We start from the raw sequence: 17,697 nt of genomic DNA, 5'->3' as shown, positions 1-17,697 counted from the left end.
GTGTTTCCGTGTGTCTGGGTGACGTGGGCTGAGAGCAAACAGCTGTTCTGGAACTCAGCACCAAGCACCATCATTGTCTCATCTCCACCAGACGAGTGCAGGCAGAGCAGCTGCCTCCAGCCACGCCTGGAGCTCTCAGCCATCTCTGCCCACTTGCTGTGTCCTTTGGCTGTAGCTGCTCCCAAAGCCCCACAGAGCTCACCAGGGTGCTGAGAAGCTGATGCAATGCCCATCTCTGCAGGATGGGGCCCTTTGGGGGCAGCTGGCAGCAGGATGTGCTGCATTTTCCCACCCTTTGCCCTTTGCAGTCATCAGCTGCCCCCTCCTGCTCTGGGGGATGTTTTAGGTTCCTTTTCTCTCTTTTGGTGGCATCAGTTGTGGCTGCTGGGATTGTCCAGTGCTGATGACAAGGCACAGAGGTGCAGCAGAGCCACTGGAGTGATGCCATGCACATGTTGTCCACAACCTTCACACTTGGGTCAAATGTCTGTTTTATTGTGGAATTTAAAGGGGTGAGACCTGGTTTTGAAAATATCTCTTTTTACCTCTGGTTTTTAAGCACACTTAGGCATGAGCCCTTGGAGATGCACATGTTCTCCAGCAGTGACATAAGAGGATCCACTTGAAAATGAAACAAATTAATGTCTCCTGCCTTTAAGGTATGGCATCATTGCATTTAATTAAAAAAAAAAAAAAAAAAAAAAAAAAAAAAGATGACTTCAATCATTTATTCTCTTCAGAAGTACAGGAGAAAACCCCAAAAGTAACAAAGAAATACAAGTTGGAAATGAAAGAGAAAAGAGATCAATATCTATTTGCTAAGTCAGTGCAAATAATACAAGTTGTAGCCATATGCCAGAGGTCAGACCTACAGCAGAATAAATACAAAAATGGAGAGAAATCAGTTCCTAGTCCCAAGTGGGGTTGAAGACTTCATAGGTTAAAAAAAAAGTCCCTGGATCTTTTATGTATGCTCTTTTACAAAGACAAAAACACAACATGGGAGCCTGTGAGTGTGAACCAATAATTAAAAAGGCAATAGGATTAAAGTGATCAGTCGGAAGGACAGCTCAGTGACAGAATCAGGGATGTGATGTGCAGAGGACTCTCCCCTGTGGCATAAATCTGCCACTGCACAGGGATTGCTCTGTACTGCAGCAAAGCTGTGATTGCTGGGGACAGAGGAGAAAACAAGTGGAAATGAAACTTGGTGTAATCCTCTTTTCCTGTTAACTATTCCATATCCTATGTGGGTACCCACAGAAAAGTCACGAAAAGTGAGAAGCAAATAAAACAAACAAAAATAAAAACAAGAGCAAAAAGAAAAATCTTTGCTGTGACTATAGCCCAAACTGAAGCACACAGAAGACAGCATTTCAAAACATAAATGCTTGGTCACATAAATGGAAAAAATTCTCTACAATTTGCATATTTAATTAGCTGTTATCCAAAGAGACCTGGCACAGGAAGAAGCTGTGCTCATGGTGCAGGGTCCAGCTGCTTCCTTGGCCTCACACTGTGCCCATGCTCGTCACACACAGACACAAATCTCTGCCAGAAACACAGGGGAAGTGCTGAACTTGTGACTTCCCACCACAAAGCCACTGTTCCAACACTTCCTTCCTGAGGGCCAGCACTGAGTCCTCACGGGCACAAACCCTCCAACATTCTCTGCTCTTCCCTTTCTGCTGCTCTTCAGGTGAACTCCTCCCCAGCAACCTCAGGGGATTATTTTATTGCAGCTTTTCTGTTTGTATTTTACTAGCACAAATCTTTTGCTTTTCTAATGAAATTGCTGTATCATAATTTTATAGCCCTTCCAGACCTGCTGGAAGCACAGCTCCTTGTGCCATCCCACTTGGGTCGGGCTTTGGTAGAAGCTGCTTCTACTCCCTTGTAGCCTCCTAATTAAAATTTCCATATATTCTTTGAGATACAAAACAATGCTTGCTTCTGCAGAGATCTCTGCTTAGATATTGTTTTATCCCTGAAAGTGTCCAAGGCCAGGCTGGATAGGGCTTGGAGCAACCTGATTTCATGGTAGGCAAAGGGGTCAATCTTTAAGGTCCCTTTCAAGCCAAACTATTCCTTGATTCTGTGATTTCCATCACATAGCAGCAATGTGGTGCTGCAGGGAGTGTCCACCTGGGGCTCAGGATTTCCTGGGGCCACCTGAAAGTCCAAACTGGTGCAGAGTCATGAGTGCAGAGCTCGTGTCCAAATCCAGCTGCTCCCTCTGAGCAGGGACACCTCAGCAGCCCGTGGCTATTTGGGTGCTGCAGCACTGGGGGTGCTGAGTGATAGGGAAAGCCAACATCAAACCATGTTTTTGCAGCTGGCAGACACCTTCCTGGGAATTGCTGACAGTGGAAATTGGGCAATAAGGCTTTTAAATCCATGCATTTTGTCAGACTGGGAAGCAGAAATGGGGTGAAGGGCAGAGCCACAAGGGTTGTTCTTGTTGCAGGATGTGGCCCTTGCGCCCTTCCCAGACCACCCAGATGCTGGTGGGTGCTGGACCTGCAGGGCCCTCATTTCAGCCCAAAATCTGCAGTGGGGTCAGGAGAAAGGGGATTCCCTGTTTCACAGGCTGTAGCAGGGTCAGTGTGGTCAGGATAAGGGGTTCCAGGTTTCACAGGCTGTAGCAGGGTCAGTGTGGTCAGGATAAGGGGTTCCAGGTTTCACAGGCTGTAGCAGGGTCAGTGTGGTCAGGATAAGGGGTTCCAGGTTTCACAGGTAGCAGGGTCAGGTCAGGATAAGGGGTTCCAGATTTCACAGGTAGCAGGGTCAGTCAGGATAAGGGGTTCCCAGTTTCACAGGTAGCAGGGTCAGTCAGGATAAGGGGTTCCCAGTTTCACAGGTAGCAGGGTCAGTCAGGATAAGGCTCAGCCGCGGGGCACGGCGCGCAGCTGGAAGGGTTTGGGGCAGCGCGTCAGGCTCAGCGTGAAGGCGAAGGACAGCGGGGCCTCCGCCGGGGCCTGGAAGGTGAATTTCTGCAGCAGGGCCACGAAGAAAATGAAGAGCTCGGTCCTGGCGAGCTGCTCCCCGGGACAAGCCCTCTTGCCTGCAAAAGGAGCAGAAATAACCCGAAGGAATCCTGAGCGAGCTCCGCCGCCGAGCACAGGCTGCGGCAGCTTTTCTTCCTGGAAAGGTTAGGTGGCAATGTTCACCCACACAATCTGCTCAAACCTTCCCCACAAGTTTACTGCCGAGCAAACTGCGCCTGTTCCGGGAGGCAACAGCGGAAACAGTCTGAACAACCCAGTTATGCAACTTGTGCAAGAAGAAAAAGCCTTTTTTTTTTTTTTTTTTTTTTTTTAATCCTGCAGTTAAAAAATTATTTCCTTCCCTCTCCAAGCAGTCTTTCTTAACTGTGACTGGGATTTTCACTGCGCGGATGGGCTGGAAGCTGGACAGGAGTGGTGCCCCCTGCTCCATAAGCAGTGTCTTGGGGAGGAAATAAAAGCTCTGCAAAAAGAAAAGCCACCTCCCCATCCATCATCCTACCTGCAGAGAAGGGCAGAAAAGCCTCCCGCCTCCTGTACTGGCCATTTTCCAGGAAATGTCCGGGATTAAAGGTGTCTGGAGTCTCCCACACCTTTTTGTCGAACATTATTGAGGTCAGGCTGGTCATGAGCGTGGTGCCCTGCGAGAGGTGGAGAAAAGGGGCGAGTACCTGGTGATTATCAGGCTGGGTTATTGTCAACTTTGTGAGCTACACTCTTTTAAGGGCAAAACAGGTTTTCTCCCACCCCCCAAACTACATAATTAAAGGAGAGTGAAAACCTGCAGGATTGTTCACTTGTGTGTGCCTTTACTTATCTCCGAGTGTTGATCTTGCACTGCTCTGCAGTAGAAGGTGATGTTAATGCAAACCAACTTTAAATTGGTTGCACTGCATTCCCATAGGAACTTGAAGCGATTTAATCAAGCAATTTTCAATCGATTTGTTTAAATGGGCTTTTTTAGAAAATAATAAAACTGATCTGGTTTATCTCCACATTCTGCATCAGCAAGAGAAATAGTCTAATCAATGTGGAGGAAAATGCCAGGATTTTTAAAATTTGCCTTTTTGCAACCAGTTATATAGTGGGAGGAGACCAGTTGTATATAAATCCCATGTTTGCTTTTGTAATTGCAGAACAGTGTCTGTGAAACAATATTCATTACCTGCCTTTCATCAAATGCTACTTTTAATAGATGATTATTAATATTGTGTAGAATTAACAAACGCAAACTGTTTGCTTTCCTATGTTTCCCAGCCCTCTACTCTTGTAATGTGTCAAGGGTGTCTTTTACAAAATTTAAGGCATAAACCTTTTGAAACTGGAGATTACAGCTGACACCATAAAGATCTCACAATTCTCCTCTGTAAGGAGGAGAACACAACCCCACAGAATCCATCAAGAGGGCTTGTATTTTATATTTAATTATGATATTTCTATAAGATCCTGCTGGTTGGCTCCCTTCCAGGTGAGATTTGGGGCTTGGACCATGAAGATTCTGCTCTGGTGGGATGAAGGATGGTGGGATGGAGGATGGTGGGATGAAGGCGGTAGGATGAATGATGGTGGGATGAAGGCGGTGGGATGAATGATGGTGGGATGAAGGCGGTGGGATGAAAGCAGTGGGGATGGAGGATGGTGGGATGAAGGCGGTGGGATGAAGAATGATGAGGATGAAGTCTGGTAGGGGATGAAGGCTGGCAGGGTGAAGGCTGGCAGGGTGAAGGATAATGAGGATGAAGGCTGGTGGGATGAAGGCTGGCAGGGATGAAGGCTGGCAGGGTGAAGGCTGGCAGGGAGGAAGGATGATGGGATGAAGGCTGGTAAGGGATGAAGGCTGGTGGGATGAAGGCTGGCAGGGTGAAGGCTGGCATGGTGAAGGATAATGAGGATGAAGGCTGGCAGGGATGAAGGCTGGTAAGGGATGAAGGCTGGCATGGTGAAGGATAATGAGGATGAAGGCTAGCAGGGATGAAGTCTGGTAAGGGATGAAGGCTGGCATGGTGAAGGCTGGCAGGGTGAAGGCTGGCAGGGTGAAGGCTGGCAGAGTCAAGGCTGGCAGGGTGAAGGATAATGAGGATGAAGGCTGGCAGGGTGAAGGCTGGCAGGGTGAAGGATAATGAGGATGAAGGCTGGCAGGGTGAAGGCTGGCAGGGTGAAGGCTGGCAGGGTGAAGGCTGGCAGGATGAAGGCTGGCAGGGATGAAGGATGGTGGGATGAAGGCTGGCAGGGTGAAGGCTGGCAGGGTGAAGGATAATGAGGATGAAGGCTAGCAGGGATGAAGGCTGGTAAGGGATGAAGGCTGGCATGGTGAAGGCTGGCATGGTGAAGGCTGGCAGGATGAAGGATGATGGGATGAAGGCTGGCAGGGTGAAGGATAATGAGGATGAAGGCTGGCAGGGTGAAGGCTGGCAGGGTGAAGGCTGGTGGGATGAAGGCTGGCAGGGTGAAGGCTGGCAGGGTGAAGGCTGGTGGGATGAAGGCTGGCAGGGTGAAGGCTGGCAGGGTGAAGGATAATGAGGATGAAGGCTGGCAGGGTGAAGGCTGTCAGGGTGAAGGCTGCGGTCCCCACGCACTTTGGGCAGGTGGAATCCAGCCAGGGTGGTGTCGCTGGTGGCCCTGCGGGGCACGCCCAGGGGCACCACGTTGGCCAGGCGCAGCACCTCGCTCAGCACGGCGCTGCTGTACGGCATCCGCTCCCTGTCAGCCACCGACGGCGCCCGGCGCTCCACCACGGCGTCGATCTCCTGCTGCACCTTCTCTATGGGGAGCAAAACAAAATTCAAATTATCCCTCTTTGTACAACTTTTAGGGTTGGAAAAGCTCTCTAAAATGATCGAATTCAACCATTAAAGCTGCACCACAGGCCACCACCAAACTGTGTCCCCAAGTGCCACATCCATGTTCCTTTTGAGCACTTCCAGGGTGATTGCCTCACTCCCCTGGGCAGGCTGTTCCAGGGCTGGATATTCAGTGAAGAAGTTCTCCCTAAACCTCTCCTGGCACAACCTAAGGCCATTTGCCCTTGTCCTACCACTTGTTCCTTGGGAGAAGGATGGATCCCCACCTGGTTGCATCCTCCTTTCAGGGATTTGTAGAGCATGAGAAAGTCCCCTCCTGACCCTCTTTTTTCCCGAGCTAAACTCTCCCACTTTCCTCAACAGCTTCTCCTAAGACTTGTCTTCAAAAGGTTCCCAAGAAGATACCTGGGGCACAGGCATATCCAAGATGTGGCAGAGCTGGGATAAAACTCTGTTCCTGGGTTGCCTTTACCTAATTTTGGGCTAAGCAAAGGACCCCTCAGTGGCCTACCCTGAACGTGGGGGTACGCGGCCATGTAGAGCAGAGCCCAGCGGATGGCGGTCGCTGTTGTCTCAGTCCCAGTTAAGAACAGGTCCAAGGTGGAGCACAGCAGGTTTTCCTCATGGAAATAGGAGGTGGTGTCACCCTTAAACTTGGAGGAAAAATATGGCAATGAAAACTCTTACTCTGGAGGGGATACTTTTAAAACCCAGTCCAACCCGTGTGTAACTGAAGTCCTGCCATTCCTTTATTATCTGGACATGGAAATTTCCAGGCTTTACTTTCACTGGATTTCAAGCCCTATAAACTGTTTTGAAAGACACCCTGGTTGCTGTAGAGTGGCTCTTGAAAGCAGGTAGTATTTTTAAATGTCAAGTTTCACAATAGCAAACACAGTCCTGGGAGTGCTCATAGAAACATGAGCATGTTCCCTGAGAGTCCTCCTACGCCGTGTGACAGAACGAAAAAGGGAAGAAGACAAAGTGTAAATCCTTTCAAATGGAAAGAAAAAATCTGTGTGTTTTCAAAGTGATCAGGCTGCTGCTGCTGCTGCAGTTTGATGTGGCAGAGGTAGGGAGGGGAAGGCAACATGTGAGGCAAGAGCTCCTCTGAAAAAATAGCCCTGAATCTTCTCTGCTCATTCTATGGGTTAACCTTTAGGTGGTTTTAGTTATTTCCCTCCTACCTTTTCTATTTCCTTCAGGTAACAGTCAATATAATCTCCTGCCTCAGACTGGTCCAAATTCTCCTTGTGCTTTGCAATCACACCTTTCACAAAATATTGAAGTTTCTCCCAGTGCCTGAAGATTTTCCTGAAGGGTCCTGGCAACCATCTCATGATCAAAGGAAAAGCATTATAAAGCTGGCAAGAAATCAAACAGAGCAAAGAGCATTTCTTGAGTTAGAAAAGAGTAGGTATCGTAGTTGAGAGGTTGGGACTCTCAATTAATAGATTAACTCTGCTTGCTACCATAGAAAAAAATCATCCTTGCTATAACAGCGCAATTTGTACAAATTTACTTACACAGGTGTAAACAAGTGCAAACAAGATAAGAATTGGACAGATATTTTCTGCTGATGAAGTTCTCAAATATTGAGTGGCCAAAGCTGCCCCCTAATGTGAGGTGGCCACAGGTGATGTGGATGCAGATGTGTGTGTCCCCATGGAGGGGACAGAGATCAGACACAAAAGATACATCACCAAATCCACCTATTTTAGTTTTAAACCTGGAATCTCAATTCTTTTAATAAACAGAAGTTATTTAAGAAACTGCTTGGGATATGGGTGTGGGAAAAGAAACAGAATCTCTTTTAAGGTTTTCCCATTTTTCTTGGTTTATGTCAGGCATAAGATTGGTTTCGCAATCCTGAAGTGGTTTTTTTCCATGTGTCCCAATAATTTTAACTTATTTCCTTGCTTTCCTGATAGACTTTGAGTATAAATCCAATCTAATGTAAAGCAATTCTCATGGTCATTTTCTTTTAAACATGGCTCTTTTTCTACAGGAAAAGGCAGATTATATCAATACCTTAGAAACCCCATTTCTGAGCTGTTACATGCAGCTGAGGCTGGAAAAACATCCAAGTGGCTTTACCTGGCCCCAGAAGCTCCCAATGAGCAGCAGTGTTTCAGCCAGGGAGTGCAGCAATTCCTGGAAACGGCTGTCATGGTAGTCAAAGCGATTCCCAAAAGTTATGGAACAGATGATGTTTGAAACAGCACTGTTGATTTTGTAATGGGGGTCAAAGGGTTGTCCTGGAGGAGAGAAAAGGAAAGGAAACTGCCTGAAGGGAGGTTGTGGCTGGGTGGGGTTGGTCTTTTCTCCCAAGGAACAAGGGACAGGACAAGAGGAAACAAGTCCACAAGTTGTGCCAGAGGAGATTTTGAATGGGTGTGAGGGAAAATGTCTTCATTTGAAAGACTGGCAGGGTTTGGAGGGGCTGTGCAGGGCAGTGGTGGAGTCACCATTCCTGGAAGTGTTTGAAAGGTGTGTGAATGTGGCACTTGGGGCTGTGTTTAGGGATGAACATGGCAGGGCTGGGTTAAGTTTGGACTCAATGAACTTAATGACCTTTTCCAACATAAATCTCTCCATGATTCTATGATTCTAAAAACAGCTTTCATTCTTTTTGCCTGTTCAGTCTCAGTCAAAACCATGTTCTCTACCAGATCCACAGCTGTGAATCAAGGGAGACCTCAATTGTTTCTCACCCATGGTGGTGCTGGTGCTCAGGTTTCACCCCATGTCCTGGGGTACCCCCCACCCCCATCACCTCCAGCATCCCACTGGAGCCTGGGCACTATGGGCCAGGATATCCCACCCTATGTCCAGCCCAGGCTGCTGGCAGGCAGTGACATTGGTACTCACTGAGCTGCTCAAGCAGAGTCTGAAGCATTTTCCAGGGAAACAACCAGCAGCATGCAATGCTAAGGCTGTCAACTTTTCCTGCTCCACCGTGTGTTTGGTGCCAATTTTATATGCCAGGAAAGGGTCCCTCAAAGCTTTGCCCAGGGCAGGGAGCCCAGGACAACCACACTGCAAAAATACCATTGCCTGGGCTTTAGTTGTCCACCATGAAGAAACCAAGGGAGCTGGAGGAGAGAGGGGAGAGTCTTGCAGATCTCTGTGCCCACCTGTGAACTCCAGCAATAACTCCTGTGGCCCATAGAGCACATTTATGAAGTGAAGTGTGATGTGATGCTTATCCCTGAGAGAGCTACTGAGCAGAGACCTTCATCTCCTATGCACATTTCAGCAGCCTGGAGAGCCACTTGCTGTGACAAGAGACTGATCTCAGTCACAAGCCCAGTCCAGCCCTGAGCTGCTGTTGAGCATCACTTTGAAATGCAAGGCACTCCTCACAGCACTGCTGATCTCTCCACTCTTCAAGAAAGTAATTAAACCAGGCTGGTGCTCAGATATTAGAGTGATGGACATGATCACTATTTGTCATTACTAATGGGAAGAAAGGCCCAAACCAGCAGCTTAATTAGTTTATTGATTAGGACTATAGAAGACTATAATCAATAGGCAACATGGAGTATTTGGCCTGTTCAGTGCAACAGCAATTAAAATGGAGCAAGTTTAGTATATAATTTCACAATTCCTTTTTAGATCTTTCTTGTTTACTATATATAGCTCCATAGAATTAGCTCAACCCCATCTGCTTCTATTTAAAGCTGAAGTGCAACATCACCCATGTACCAACATACAAATTATTCTTACTAATATCCCTCTGGCAGTTTTTAAAAGCTGGACCATAAAAGAGCAAAGCACACACTTCATCTGTGTGTGATACAAAAGGAAAGCCTGACTAAACAAGTTTTAAAATACTTTGCAAAACCAAGGACAAGCAGAGGTTAAAAAAGCCTCTGAGTGGAAGTGCCTGATAGCAGGAGGGCTGTGTTCATTCCTTCACAGAATGCACGAGGCACTTCCTCAGCCATATAAACACCCAGGTTTTAATAACCACCTAGTATATATTTGCTTAATATTAATAAGGAATAACTGAAATAGGAGGCCTGAGGTCTAAAATAAGTGCCAAAAGGCACAGTCTGGAAGTGTAAGATAGAGATTTGAGCTATTGAAGAAGTGTTTTGCACGTTTGGAGCTGTGCTGGGGTAAGAGTTTTGCTTCTCATTATTAATTTGGTTGGAAGCTCTGAGCACATTAACCCCCACCTTTCTCCTCCTCGATCGTCTCCACGAGGTACCGACTCTCCTCTTGCACTTTTTCCTCAAAATTTACAGCAAGGCTTTTCAGTGTTGCTAAAGCAAACTTTCTCTGCTGCCTCCATATGTGCCCATTGGATGATATGAGCCCTGTAGGTGGAAAAAAAACAGGTGAGCAGTCCTCTCTCTGGGTTATTTGTGAGTGTTAGGATTCCTAAACAGCCATTCATCGTGGACAGAAACCCCAAACCAAGGGAAAAAAAGCTCGTGGATGTGGAAAAGGCTATGGCTTTGCCTGGGAATTAAAATACAAGAGTAATTGGCTTATGCTAAAGATCTAGCTTTATGGATTTGCTTTAATCTGCTACTTTGTCACTTTGTGTGGGAAAAAAAAGGTGTAAGCCAAAATACTCTGAGTACTATCACGCTGTTGGCAGAGCTGCAGGCAGGAGCACCCCTTCTCTGGAGCTGTGTGCAGCCCAGGCAGGAAAAGTAAAGGAGAAAGGAAAACCAAGGAGAAATGCTGCAGGTGTATTGATCTTCAGGCAGCTTGCATTTATTTCTCCTCTTTCATTAAAATCTGGTTTGGAGCCCATCCTCATCCCGAAATCTCACAGAGATTAAAACATACCCCTGTGAGATTATTAGTCTGAACTCAATTCCTGCCTTCCCCCATGCAGTCTTTTACAGGTGCAGTTCACAAGGTTTGAATTCAACCTATTTCTTTCCCTCTAACAATTATCATTCCAAAGAGATGAAAGTTTTGTCCCAAAATCCTGGTAGCTGTGCTTACCAAAGCCTTTAAATATTTCTTGGAGGAGTGGAATATTTGGCCGATCAGCAAATATTTCAGCCTGGTGGACGAGAGCTTCTCTCACCATCTGGTACCCGTTGACCACCACGAATGTCAGACTCCCAAACTGCACACTGAAGATGTTCCCATACCGACCTGTGAGCTGAAAGAGAATCCACTGCCCTCTGAGAACAAAAAAATGGGGATTTTCAAAACTCACCATGCCAAGACTTTGAACAGGGAAATCTGACTTTGAATTTAATGCTGCTTGAAGCAAAGGGACTTTAGAGAAACCCAAACCCAGTCCCAAACCCTCCAATCTAAGCTACTCCGTGAAGGCTGGAGAAAGCATGAAAAGGGCTGGAGAGCTGTAGTGTGGGAGAGATATGAGAGTTATATTTGTTATCTGATATGAGCTGGGCTTTGCCAGGTGTTTACATCAGTTTGCCTTGTAATAAGGATTGAGTTGCTTTGTAACTGATGGGAATCTGCTCTGTCCCTTTCTGTCCCACCACCTGGGTCACCACATTCAGGATCTTCCTGCTGAGGGCAAAGCATGACAAATTATCCCTTTCATCAGCTTTGTGTCCAGGGTAGTGTGGTTTCTTCTCCAGCTCTCCCATTTAGACAGGAACTCTAACTGCTTATTGCTAGAAACGTCCTTCTAATTTTAAGCCTGACTGCATTTATGGCCAAATTGCAACCATTTTCCTTGCATGGACTTTGCTGGCATTAGTGTCTCCTCTGAGATGTATTATAGTAAAGGGGGGATCATATCTTCTCTCTGTCAAAGAGCTCATCCTCTCCTTAGAATGAATCTGCAGGAAAGGACACACAGAGTCACCCCAAACTGCTGTGGAGAGCTGTGAAACCAGCCTGGGACCAAATGGGTGTCTCAGTCATTGTGTGCTTGTAAATAAAGGGGATTAATTTTCTTAATAACTGTGTGTGTTGACAAAATATCCTGAACTTGCTGCCCCAGTCTTCCTACCTGTGCTGCTGGCCTGATAACACCCAGGGTAGGTAGGCTGGTGTCAGCCCTCCAAGCAAAAGCAAGAGACAAATAGTCACCAGAAAAGATTTTTGCAGCCAACATGTCAGAACTTCTTCCACCTTTTCAGGGAGGAATACTCAACATGTATAAAATCTCTCTCTTTTTGTCTCTGGTAGGAGCCAAAGCTGTGGAAACCTTTCCAGAGAGATCACTGCCTCTTTCTGCAACACAGAAGAGGCCACAGGACATAACTCAGGATTTTAAATGCTTCTTTCAGATGTGATGGGATGAATTGCTGACCTCTGAGCAAAGACAATGACAAGACAATTTCAGAGGTGATCTCCAAAGAGTTCAGCTGTCATACAGCACTTTTCACCAGTCCCCCAGCTTGGCCCAACCCTTCCAAGCCCTTTCTGGGGTCCAGAAGGAAATGTTCACAGTCATATGGGAAGAAAAAGGAGGAACATGTAGGTCTTCTTCCGTTATGGATTTCTTTCCCATTGGACCATCCTACTCCCCTGGAAGAGGAGGTGATAGTGAGAGATAAAACCAAGAAGGGTCATCTATCTGATGTGGTTATTAAATACCCAGTTCTGCAGAGGCTGCCTTTGCTGCTTTAGTGTGTGGTGATAAGAGTCATGGAAGGGTAAGATATTGTTAGTAGAGAAAATGTCCATGGAGCTCTTACCTTCTGCAGTGCAAGATGGAGAGGCTGCTTGAAGTCCACAAAGGTTCCCACGAGAGGAAAGAGCTGTGGCCCTGGAGGGAAATTCCTGGGTCGTCTCTTTTTCACAAGGTCAAGCATCAAAAGAGAAATGACCAGAACCACCAAGAGCATCCAACCATTCAGCTTTTTCAAGAGAGACCCCAAATCAGGCCAAAACTGAAGCTCCATCTTGGCTGATGAACTCACAGGTTTTCATCCCAGGAAGGGACTTGATTCTGGTGTTACATTTGCTAAAAGAGAAGTAAGCAAGGACTGGAGAAGAAACAAAAAAAGCTAAAATGCTGATAGCTGACTGGGGACAGAAGCTGCTTTTCCATATACAGCTGTTGCCAGACCACCTGCTGAATAACTAACTTTAAACACCAGGATCTCCAAAAAACAACCCCAAAACCTCACAAGGTTTGGGCAAACAACAGCAATCTTGCAAACCTGGAGCTTTACATCTCTGTAAACTCCCTGATTTTCTTATGGAAGAGCATTCCTCCCTTTTGCCCTGAGCAAGGGGCTCCTTTATAGAGACACCCCTCTGGGATTATCAGCAAGCATTGGAGGTGAGGTGAAAGCAGCTTACGGTGCTGATCACATGTGGTGGGCGCCGTTTCAGGGATGGTGAGGCATCTGAGGTGATGGACACCACACAAGGGGCTGAGGGGCTGATCCTGTTAAGGGCTAAGCACCATCTGCAAAGGGCTGGGTGCCTTCAGTGCCCACCAAAGCCTTCCTGGCTTTGCTGGAGCTGCCAGGGGAGGTTCAGACAAGGGAAGAGCTGCAGGGGCCCAGGGCTCTCCCAGCCACACAAATGAGCGTTAAAGGAGCTTAATTTCGGAGTGAGGACATAGGCTCATGTGCTTGCCATGGGATTGGAACTTATGCATTTAAATCTCCTGGGTTTTCTGAAAATCTCCTTTGAATAAAGCTTCATGCTGTCCTGGGGGAAGGCTGCAGTGGACTGACAGTGACCTCTACAATTTCAAATCAATCTTGTATCATCTGCTGATATTTAGCTACAGCTTGGTTCCAGCTCTCTCTCTCTTTCTTTTTTTCTTTTTTTTTCCTTTTATGAAATTTACTTTTACTAATAATCAAAATTTATTCTAAAGCAAAACTGTAAATAATGAGTTTTCAAATTATTTGCCTAGAACTTATTGTGAGAAATTCTGAAGGATGGTCAACTTTTACTGCCATAGAATCCTATAATGATTTGGGTTGAATAGGAACTTAAGGGTCCTCTAGTTCCAACCTCCTGCCATGGGCAGGGAAGCTGTGTCTTCAGCTTTAAAGAAAGCTTTAATTTTAAGGAAAAAAAGTGCAGCTTTTCATAGGAAACTATAATTGGGGAAAAAATCTGATATTCTCTTGTCTTTCACCATTTTAAAAAGCTTTGCTACCCATGTCTTTCATTATCTTAGAAGCACACACAGGCTATCTGACAGACCTGCACCTTGGCTATGGCAGGAGTCCTTTTTCAAGGCAATAGTTATCTGCAACCCAACCCTTTTTGCTTTGAACTATTATTTACAGGTTTCTAGATAGGATTGGGCAGCAAACAGGGAACAGCAGTGGGAGAAACATCTCCCATGCCCTGTGCACAAAGCACATTTTGCATGTGCCCAGAGCACAGCTGTGAGCAGCAGTGGCTGGATGTGCTTTGCTTCTCCTCTTGCCGGCGCACCCACGGTGCATCCACGCGCCTCTTCCAGCCTTCCTGGTGTGGCAAGCCAAGCCTGGCTTACCAGAGGCTAAATCAGGATAGCAGGCTCGTGCTCCTCATCCTGGCACCGAGGAGATGACTCGGTTGGTGGAGGTGTCAGCCTACAGCATGCTCAGAGGGACTGTGATGATAAGGCGTCAACTTCTGCTAGCCCAGTTTCACTCCTCTGTTCCTCGCTGTGCCATATGATTTGTCAGCATGCACAGAGTGCAGATCCCTCTACCACTTGTGGCTGCTGTGAATCGGGCTACGTGCAAAGCCAAGGTGTTAATGTGTTCTTCTGGGTGGTGTTGTGGGGGTGGGTGCATCGTGGTTGACAGGAGAAATGTTATTTTTAGCAGGAGGAGCACATTTTGCATGTACTCACATGTGTCTTGTCAGTCAGAAACCTCAAGTCTATTCCTTTGCCTTGAAGCTTCACATGTCCAAATGCATCCCCTCTCAAAGTTCTTAACACACCAGATTTACAAAGAATTAGGGAAGAGCCTTCCAGTATTACCAGGGATCTCCTAACCTTGACAGACAATAACACCAACATGTTACCAAACTGTGGCAATGCTATTTTGGGTCCCAGGCTTTAATCAACCCAGTTCTCAGCACGTGGTGATGTGCAAATCCCCAGAGCACTAAGGAATTCACATCTCCATGGCACATGGACAGTGCAGAGGTTCTTGGACAACTCCAATCTCTGCAGTGTTGACAGGATCCTTACCTGTAAGATCCTGCAGGATGAACCTGTTCCTCTGAATGCTGAAACAATGGTCTTCTGCAGATCAAATAACACAAATTTGAATTCATGAGAAGACGTGCAACCACACATCTAGTAGGGAACAGGATGTAGATCCCCCTTCCTCCAATTTCTCCTCGAATACCTCCCCTGACCCCAGTACACAGCTTCTGACCACCTCACCTGAGCTCGAGGATACCACGTGGATAAATTGTGCCAGATTGCATGGACACACACACACATCACTGCCTGAATATTAAGGCATCTTGAACAGCCAAGAGACAGAAATTGGCCCATATGCTTTGTACCTTCTTCCCTGGCTAGATGTCTAACTGTGTGCAGAAGGTTTTGAAACACAAAGAGAAACATTCTGTTAAAAATGCAATTACCATTTGTTTTTCAAGATATAGTATCCCATTATTTTTTCCAGAGAAGTGAAATTCAATAAGGTTACAACAGAATGTAGCCCAACAGTTACCGTACTTTCAGAGCATTATTTAAGCTACAGAATTTCTTAATGATTAGAAACATATGCAGGAAAAATCACATGCAAAATGAGAATGACTGGAGACAATTTTCCCCCAAAACACTTTTTTTTTTCAGGCAAGTAACAGCTCATCCACCACTGTTGTTCCATCCATCATGTTGGAGGTGTGAGACTCCCACCTACCCGTGCTCAGGTCACATCAACAAACAGGCTCCAGTCAAGTCCAAGGACCCATCCTGATTTCCTGCAATATATATTTTGCTGTTTCTCTCCTCCTTATGTCAGACCCAAGGAAGTGAGGCCGTTTTCACCACAGGGAAGCTCTTGAACAGCAGCCACCACCCTAATATGGGTCTTAATGCCACGTCCCAGAAGGTTTTCATACAGGTGCAGCTGCTGATTCATGGTCCAGCTCAGGTGAGTCTTCAGGAACCTGGAGCCAATGACAGATTAAGACACTCATTTCCTTTTTAAGATTTACTTTACTGAATCAAATGAAATCTACAGGGGATTTTTAATTTCAGAAAGCCAGGAGTGGACAGCGCTGAGGCACCCAAACCTCCTGGAGTAAACTCAGGAACGACGTGGTTGAACTCAATTCTTAGGCTGAAGTTCCCCACTTGGGGTGATTTCACTGGGACATAAGGGCTCTTATATATCCCAGACTTTGGCTTCAGTGGCCAGAATCAGGAAGCCAAGTCCATATTTACTGCTGTCTGTGTGCAGTGAATACTAAAGTGTCTCCAATTTTGCATTTTCTCTCTCTCCTCTGTCACCCGGACGAGGTGCAAATAATCTCTGGGCTTTCCTGGGACCACAGATCCCCCTGGCCACAACATTTCCAATGCTCATTAGAGCTCTAAATCAGGGAGCTGCCACCAGGAACGGGCAAACTGAGGCATTACAAGCCTAAACCAAGTGGTGTGAGCAGATCTACAGTGTCCAGCTGTGCCATCTGGGAAGGATCCCAGAAGATGGGATGTCCAGTCCCATTCTGTAACAGTCCAAAATGTCCCTTTTCTGCTGCAGAAGCCAGTTGCCAAGGGATTACATTTAAACTTCAGCCAGATAATTAAATGCAGGTAGCAGAAAGTACTGCAGGGAGCCCTCTCCGAGCCCCCCGACCCTGGACCATCCCTGGCTTTTTGGTCCCGTATTTTATTCCCTGCTCCGCCGCTGCCAGCTCTGCCCCGCAGGCTCATCCCGTGCGGAGGCACCGAGTCAGATTTGGGGGTGCCGGGTGCTTCCCCCCGGGGCAGCGCCCACCCTCCCTGGCACGGCTCTCCCACCGTCTGCTGCAACCCCGGCTCTTCCACATCCTCCCGTAAACCTGCGGAAAACTCGCCCGTCGAAGGCGCACCTTTTCAGTATTCACAGAGAAGAGTACAGTCACATATTCCTCTCAAAGCCACAAGGACTTGACTAGAGCTAAAATGTCATTTATGTACATATCACAAGCGTTTTTCTAGGCACAGATGTCTTTCTGGTGCCAATATGCTGTTTATGTACTTATCTGTCACAAGCACATGTCTACATACATATGCCCTGCTGGCAGAGGCACAGAGCATTTTGAAACTCTTATTAGACTGCTAATGAATAATACGCATACAAAGGAGAAAACAGAAGGTGGGTCTATCAGGAACAGCCTCTTTCTTAACTACCTTTTAATTGTAGGAGAGGAAGAAAAGAGATGAATTTTGATATGCTGGCATCTGTGAAGGCCTGCTTAGCAGCATCCAACGCCATCATTTTAAAAGTGGATTTTTCACAGGTTTGGGTATTTTGGGGGGAGGGGAGGATTTTTTTTTTCTCTTAAAAAAAAAAAAGCCCACAAAATTTTGACACTGAGAGTATTGCAAATCCTGGTGCCAATGATGTATGATAGTGTGATTGTCACCATGGAATGCTGAAAAGCTCGAGCAGCTGTTTGGCATATTGACAGTGCGAATTTAGAGCGTTTTAAATGCAAATGACAGTATTCAATTGATCGCAGGAAAACAATGGGTCATAGCCTTACCTTTCCTTGGCTATGCTCTGAATAATCAGGCTGCAAATCCATGCACAATAGGGATATTGTACACGTTCTGGGGATTTTGTTCCCCGCATTCATGGGGGTCGATATGATGCTTCTTTTGGGCAGAGCTGAAATAGAGGCGCCGCTGAACCGTCCCAGGCACCTCGCGGGGGTGAGGTGGGGAAAAGGGCATAATTTGCTCCAAATCCACCACGTCCTAAGTGTCAGCCTGTTTTTCTTCACTTCTATCCTTTTCTGCTTGC

General features: G+C 46.6%; 1 protein-coding gene across 1 annotated transcript; it reads right to left on the bottom strand.

The window, feature by feature from the left end:
* Window positions 1–2,885: 2,885 nt before the first annotated feature.
* LOC306805837 (cytochrome P450 2J2-like) lies at window positions 2,886–17,166 on the bottom strand (the record flags this gene model as incomplete). Its single annotated transcript, XM_079314050.1, has 11 exons — window positions 2,886–3,064; window positions 3,508–3,646; window positions 5,582–5,766; window positions 6,318–6,459; window positions 6,994–7,170; window positions 7,904–8,064; window positions 9,991–10,131; window positions 10,775–10,930; window positions 14,919–14,972; window positions 16,517–16,780; window positions 17,082–17,166. 11 exons carry the CDS (start codon window positions 17,164–17,166, stop codon window positions 2,886–2,888), a joined length of 1,683 nt encoding a protein of 560 aa, XP_079170176.1.
* Window positions 17,167–17,697: the final 531 nt, after the last annotated feature.

The sequence above is a fragment of the Erithacus rubecula genome (genome assembly GCF_903797595.1).
Source record: "Erithacus rubecula genome assembly, chromosome: 10".
In the NCBI taxonomy this organism is placed as follows: Eukaryota; Metazoa; Chordata; class Aves; order Passeriformes; family Muscicapidae; genus Erithacus; species Erithacus rubecula.
The sequence above is the reverse complement of the archived record's forward strand: the minus strand, read 5'-3'. Positions and strand labels throughout refer to the sequence as shown.